At 35.4% G+C, this 7,502-nt stretch overlaps 2 protein-coding genes across 2 annotated transcripts in view; both read right to left on the bottom strand.

The window, feature by feature from the left end:
• The window catches only part of LOC112507363 (bifunctional bis(5'-adenosyl)-triphosphatase/adenylylsulfatase FHIT-like), a 4,403-nt gene extending 3,768 nt beyond the window's left edge, over positions 1-635 (bottom strand). The window contains exons 1-2 of the mRNA XM_025111926.1: positions 550-635; positions 380-481 (exon numbers count right to left, since the gene is read on the bottom strand). Coding sequence (XP_024967694.1) covers positions 380-481 — 102 coding nt within the window. The 5' untranslated portion in view covers positions 550-635. The remainder of the gene's footprint in view (positions 1-379; positions 482-549) is intronic.
• Positions 636-3,819: 3,184 nt separating this feature from the next.
• On the bottom strand, positions 3,820-6,898 carry LOC112505404 (reticulon-like protein B2). The gene is made up of 6 exons (XM_025109319.1): positions 6,837-6,898; positions 6,552-6,738; positions 5,288-5,468; positions 4,532-4,673; positions 4,365-4,434; positions 3,820-3,965 (listed from the first exon to the last, which is right to left on the bottom strand). Exons 2-6 carry the CDS (start codon positions 6,730-6,732, stop codon positions 3,820-3,822), a joined length of 720 nt encoding a protein of 239 aa, XP_024965087.1. The 5' UTR covers positions 6,733-6,738; positions 6,837-6,898.
• Between the last annotated feature and the right edge of the window lie 604 nt (positions 6,899-7,502).

Raw genomic sequence — 7,502 nt, 5'->3', positions numbered from 1 at the left:
CAATAAAAATGATTAATAAACCTCTCATAATTACAAAAAAATGAACAAAATGAAAAATTATGATTGGTTGAATGCGGTTTGCACGGTTTGTACAAATTAAGTGGTTTACATTTGATCGCTCCCCTATATATATATATATATATATATATATATATCATATTAAAAGGATGATATGATGTATACAAAGTTTGAGTCTCTAAAATAAAAATTGGACTTTTTCCGGTTTGATTCTAAACCGAAATCAAACCCATACGTTGTATTCTCGAAACCTTTTTAAGAGATAAAAGGAAAGGAAACAGAAGAAAAACAGAGACGGGAGGAAATAAATGAAAAGTGGTTAACGAAATTAGAAAACAAAGAATGAAATGATGCATAAGTTACCAGGAAGAACAGGGCGTAGATTCACAAAAACGAATATAAGATCGGTGGTGTAGAACACGTCCTCCACATCGATTTTATGAGGTCCAAAACTATAATACATCTGCAAACAGTTTCAAATTAACATCAAAATCATAAATTAAATTCAAGATTGAAATTCACAATATTTACTTGCGTCTTTTGAATACGATGTATGTTCTTCGCTGGAGAACTGCTGTAACAAGATGATGATGCTTCCTTTACCTTATTATGCCCACAGTTCCGATCCTCCATATTATATATATATATATATATATATATATATATATATATACTTGGTTTCTTTTAATATCATTTTTTAGGCATAGTGGCAGTTTAATAATAGATTAAACAACATATTATTGGTCTACAAGAGTCGTTAGGAGATTTTTGTCCATATTCGTTTATTATATTCGCGGTTGTTGTGTTTTGCAATATTTTTTAGAACTTAGGGGCCGTTTATCAAAAGCTTATTTGGGTAAGCGTTTACTAACTTACATTATCTTATCGGATGAACATGGAAAGGACCATGAATCTTACCCGGTAAGAGCGAGACAAGACTTAGGGGCTGTTTACCAAATTTTCTATTAAGTTCTGTATGGATAAATTTGTCTGTCTGGATAAATTTGTCTGTCTGGATAAATTTATGTTGTTGTTTACTTTTCTATCTGAATCAACAGTCTGAATAACAGAAATGACCAATTTACCCCTGATGATGAACTATGCACTGTTTAATAATTCTTGAATAAACCCATAAAACAACAACAAAATCAACAGACTCCTTCTGTTTCTTCTTCAACTCGTCATTCAACTTCAGATTTTCCAAAAACAAACAATCTTTCTCCTTCTCGAGTGATTCAGCCTAATTTTTCAACTCGCGTTGCTTCTCCTTCGCATGCTGCTGGTTTAACCCTCTGGTTTAAGCATCAAACAAAAAAATCGAGACCGAATACAAAAAAGTCGAGCAGCAAAACCTCGAACAGCAAAAACTCGAACAGCAAAAATCGAGCAGCAAAAATCGAGCAGCAAAAACTCGAACCTAAGACCGAATAGAACCTAAGAATCGAGCAGCAAAAACTCGTCATACAAAATCGAATCGAGCAGCAAAATCGGAAGCAAACAGAGGATACAAACCGAATCGAGCAGCAAAATCGGAAGCATCAAAATCGAGCGAAGATTGGAGATTAGGGTTTTGGAGGAGGAAGCAGCAAAATCGGAAGCATCAATATCGAGCGAAGATTGGAGATTAGGGTTTTGGAGGAGGAAGCAGCAAAATCGGAAGCATCAAAATCGAGCGAAGATTGGAGATTAGGGTTTTGGAGGAGGAAGCAGCAAAATCGGAAGCATCAAAATCGAGCGAAGATTGGAGATTAGGGTTTTGGAGGAGGAAGCATCAAAATCGGAAGCAAACAGAGAATACAGGACCAAAATCATCGATTAGGGTTTTGGAGGAGGAAGAAACCTGTCGAGGACCAAAATCGCCCAGACCGTGAGTTTTACAAGGGTAGGTATGTCTTTTTTGTTGGCTTAATGTGGACAAGTGCCTAAAATGATCTGTGCGAATAAGCCCCTATCTGGGCGAATAAGCTCGAAGTAAACAGCCTAAAATGACTGTGCGAATAAGCCTGTTTATCCGGTAAGCTTATTAAGTCACAAGTAAACAGGCCCTTAGAGTCTTATCCGGTAAGTGAGAGCAATGACTCTTACCACGGTAAGCACTTACCCGGGTAAATTATTCCATACGATGTCGTTTTGGTAGACCAAAATCTTATCCGATAAGTAAATAATAATGTTAAATTTTACTGGTAAACACTTGCTTGATAAGTATTTAATAAATGACTCTTGTTTCTCTTATCAAAATTTTCATTTAAATATTTCTGACATGATGTGAAGGTGTTTTAATCATGAAAAACTTTTTGTTTAGACGTACAAGATTAATTTTACTTCATTTTTATATTTTCAACTAATATTTGGATAAAAAAATCTTTTCTTTGTTTATATTTTTTTAACAGACTTTTGGGTCACAACTTTTATTTTGTGATCTTTTATTACATCTAGTGCTATTCAAGACATAATTCATTGAGATTTCTTAATTTTCACAAATTTCAAGTAATTAAACTTATTGTGAAGTTAAATCTATCCGATGCAAGTTTTTTATCCTCATTTGGACCATCTTGTTTTTTTGGGTGAGTTTCTTGTGCAAAGATTTGTATCAGTCGATGGGGTTACCACACTTCATACATGGTTAGAGACTCATGTCTTGTCTTAGGTTGTAACATCGTTTTCTATATGGGAGCATCGACGTATGATTTAGTAACCATTGTTAGATCATAGAGCATGTTTGGTACTTTGGTGGCTAAACATGCAAATGAATTACGTTTTGAACTTCTAGTTTACTTTGTTTCTATGAAGATCAAAGATGAATAATATTGGGAATACTGATTTATCAAAATGACCAAGAGAAAATCGAGTCGTAAATAAAATATCTTGTTGATGACTCAAGGTATTTTAGTTAAGGACCCACCCGATTACTTTGTGGTGGAACACTTGAAACATATCCAAAAATTCTACGAGTACGTTGCGAGGGAGATTATTTTATTTTAATAATCCATCCTTAGCATGTAATAGCAATTTTTCAATCAGTTAAATGTTTTATAGGCCCTACAAATAGGTGCCCAATGGGCTTTTCACGTCGTTGAAACTTTTTTGTGATAACCTTTACGTTCGTGAATATAAATCCCATTGTAAATTTACTAGGGTGTGATTAATAGAAGCATTACTATTCTCTCAAGTGCATGCAAACATGTAAATTTGGCATCTCAAGACACTATGACAGATTCGGTTTTATAGCATCACAAACATGTCTAAATATCTTAAATAGACTGTTTTGTAGGACATCTGTTTATAAGATCAATCAACTGTTCGTCATATATAAAAATGTTACAATAAGTTGATATGACATTTTTGGACATAACCTATACTATGAGTGTGAATTAATGCTCGAGCTTATATGGGCCTATACGAGCTCATAGGCCGAACCAAGGCCCACCCTTCTACTTTTATTGAACAATATATACATCGGAACAACACACCCACTTTTGAGTGAGATATACAGGGGTCGTTTAAAAGTTTTTACAAGGGATACAAACATTAGCAGTCAGTGTTTATTTTCTTTTCTCTCCTGCGGACGAAAAGTGGCCTTGACTTGCATGGACAAACAAGTAGTGAAAAGAAGTGTTCTTAAAATAAATTGCCATACCATACCATACCATACAATTTTAGTTAGTTGGTGCTGAATACATAAGAGGCTTGAATCTAAATACAAAAGAAATTTGGATAGCCAAATGGCATTTGAGTTCCTAAAGAATAACAGATGGTAAAAAACCAAACCAGTTGATGATAATTAATTGTTGCTTTTGAATCTCAGTGCTGCTTAGTGTTCTTGAAAAAAGGCAGCGGAAGTTTTTGGAGAACCCCCATGATTTCATTGCCTGCCTTTTCACCATAAGCATCCACCAGATCTTCATTCCTCTCATACAACAATGGTGCCGTCAGCAGCAGCACAAATACTGATCCAACACCAATACCACTTATATATGAGCAACACAGATCAATAATCACACACACACACATGTGGGAAGGGCGGTGGGTTCCAACATATATAGAGGTGAAATGGTCCAAGTCTGGCCAAATCACGCACCTTCCAATGGAGGTTAAACGGACACCGATTGTCCCAAAGTGTTGGGAGGGGGCTAGATGAGTACAGATAGCCTAGAGTGTTGAGTGACCTTGATTCTTGATACCAAGTGACAATATGTGGAACCCCGTTAGAGATTACTCTCCAAAAGAGCCATTGAGGAGAGCAAAGGGGGGAGGATTTCTGATATATAGAGGTAAAATGGTCCAAATTTGACTAATGTGGGACTCTTAACACCAACTACTTTAGGATGTGAAATGAATTAACTCACAGATATACAGAAGGGTCAACAACTCAAACCAGCCACCGATAACTGAGACCACCCACAGGGTGAAAATCACCTGCATGCCCACAAGTTGATTTTGCAGTTACAAGTAGTATAAAAGTCATGTATGCTGCTAAATCCAGATAAGGAAACTCCAGTCAGAAGATACATACACTCATAAATCTCTTTAGATCCTTTCCTGAAGTCATTTCCCTCAAGAATAGGCAGGCCTGATTGATTTGATCTTTCAGAATGAGAGCAATACTATCACACAGTTCTTGGGACAATCTAATGTCAGGGAAGTTTGGAGGAGACCTATCAAGAGAAAAGAAGCATTTGTTCATTTTACAAGATCATCATGCAAGACTGTTAGTCCCATAAGTTATTGTTCTTTTTCTTGTTTACGTAGTTTTGCATTTGGTGATGCTTTTGATCTTCTATAAGAAAAGAAATTCTGCACTCCATTAAATTTGAATTGAGAATATCCCACCATTTCTTAGCTATAACTACTGTAATTTCCATCTCAAATTTGTATTTGCAACTTCAAAAGATGAGAACTGGGGTACTAGTTGCTTGTATTTTAGCTCATTTTGGTGGACATTAAAATGACCAAGTTGGAACAATTGTCAAAATGGTAGCTTATTTCGACATCATATAACAGCATTCCATATTGTAACCGGAGTGTTTACTCTTCCTGCCCAACAAAATGTGAGTAAGCATCTTCTATATTAAGATGGATAACAGGGCCCGAAAGAACATAATCTTGTTTACTAAGAAGGAAACCTTCTTTTAATGGAATCCATTAAAATCCCAATGACATACATCCACAAGAGCATTCACAGAGAGGAAAACCAAGATTATGGGGTAATTCACACGGTAATAAAGATAGCTGAATTAGGAAACATAGAAAGTAAAGGTAAGGAACTCACTTGTTAACAAAGGAAGACAGATTGGACCACAGGAACAATATCGCCAAAGTAAGTATTAAAAAGTGACATAAAAATGGAAGAAGATGGTAGCCTATCCACTCAAAGAGAAGCCATATTACAGTTGCAGAAACAAGAATGGCCCCTGACATCTGCTTGTGCCGCCAAAGTAATATATCAGCAGCTGGAAATAGGCATTTAACCAGATTAGGATATCTTAATCCATCAAACAACATTATCAGCATCTAGTAACAAAATTGGTCTGCCCAATACTCCCTTCAAAATAAAGTAAGTTTATGGTTTCTATTTGTTTATACCATTTGGGGTGGGACGACTTTGTCCTAGTTTGATCCCAGCCCCTGCTAGCCTCAACTATTGAGTGAGCCAAAAAATGTCTGCTCACATTGGTGTCCTTGGAGGCAGGTTCTGTTTGATGTTGGTTGGGGTTGGGGTTGCGGTAATCAACCTTTTGCCCAAATTTGGTTTATTATTTATTATGTCGTTCCATCTTTATTTAAGCTAGCATCAACTAAATGAGATGCGGCTTCTGCCACCTTGTAAATGGGACTTGTTTTTTGTTCATTTTCATCATTTTTTTTTTGTGGGATTCATTTATTCGGTGTATATGGATATAAACATGTGATTGTCAGCCAAATTATGTTAACATGCATAGATATAAAGATATGACTCACAAAATGGAGAATTGAGGTAAATCATATTAACAAATTCAATACTTTCCTTTGAGAGCTTTATTTATATGGTGCGAGGTTACAGAGATGCAACCGTGTCTTTTTCTTTTCTCCAATTATGTAAGGTGAATGGAACTAAGGAAGATAATATCTCAAAATGCAAATACGATAATGAGATTAAAACAGTATAATCTTATGAAACCTTGATTGCTATTTCAAGAACTTGTAGGAAATTTGTATATGCATATAGCAAAAGCATCCTTTGAAACTTGAAAAATATGATGTATGGAGAATCATAATTCATTTCAATATTTCATCTCAGTTTCTTTTCTTTTTCAAATTTCCTTTGAATCGAAATGCTACAAAATCACACATGCTCCACCTGGTTAAATGACCAACAAGTATACATATAAAACATATACGAGAATCGAGAACAACATATCAGCCATAACAGAAATATTTTGTTATCGAGAACAAATTTATCTTACTAGCATGCAACAAGATCAGATCATATCAGCTATTAACAGTTACGATTTCAATCTTTCATCAGATACGAAACACAGAATGAAGAGATTTACTTTTGCCAGAACCGAGAGCAGCGTGAAGAGGTTTCTGACGACCAAAGAGATGGCGCCTTCTGGAAACAGAATGTTTCTCCTCATTCTCCTCCATAAACGATCCCTTAGTGTGGTGCGTTGATCTTTCAATCTTCTTCTCCGTCGCCGCCACTATTAAATCTTCGACGGCCGGATCTGACATATTTCCCTATATTAAAAACAAATCATGATCATCGTCACGTACGCATTCGTAAATATTGCAATTTCATGAATTATAAAAGATGATTTTTCACAAATTGTTCTTACTGTATCTTCAATTCAGAATGTGTTTAGGATGTTCCGATGATTGTTCGTTTGCTCCGGCGAACGGAAAATTTCTAAATGGAGGAATTGAACAGAGAGCAAAATGGGGAAATTAACCCCATAATAATCCGACGCATGTAGGCTATAAATGCAACCAACTAATTCGGAGCAAAATTAAGGTAGCTGTACATTTAGCCCCTTCATCTTTTGATTTCTGCTCCTAGGAGTCCCTCAACTTTGTTTTGAGACTTCATAGGCCAAATTCGGAGCAAAATTAAGGTAGCCGTACATTGTGGAGTTACTCGTATCAAATTGAACATTAAGTTTGGTTAGACATTAATTAATGTCATTTGTTATGTATTCATAATTACTAGTTGTGTACCTCGTAATGCGGTGGGAGCCGTGAATCTTAACGATTTTGAAGTTTCATTGGTTTTATTAGAGAAGATTTAACGATGATATAAGTTACACTTGGTTTTTGCATATTAATATAATTTGAATAAATAAGAATTATGGTTTCACATACAGTCTATCGATGAAAAAAATTTGTATGACAGTTTAAAATCCAATATATTTAAAATCCAACATATTTAAACGACTCCATAAATGTGCTTGATTTACATCAAGAGCAAATAATCAAGAGATCGAGAACGAGACCGAGAATTCTAA

This window comes from Cynara cardunculus, assembly GCF_001531365.2.
Source record: "Cynara cardunculus var. scolymus isolate 2C chromosome LG 2, CcrdV1, whole genome shotgun sequence".
NCBI lineage: Eukaryota > Viridiplantae > Streptophyta > Magnoliopsida > Asterales > Asteraceae > Cynara > Cynara cardunculus.
The sequence above is the reverse complement of the archived record's forward strand: the minus strand, read 5'-3'. Positions and strand labels throughout refer to the sequence as shown.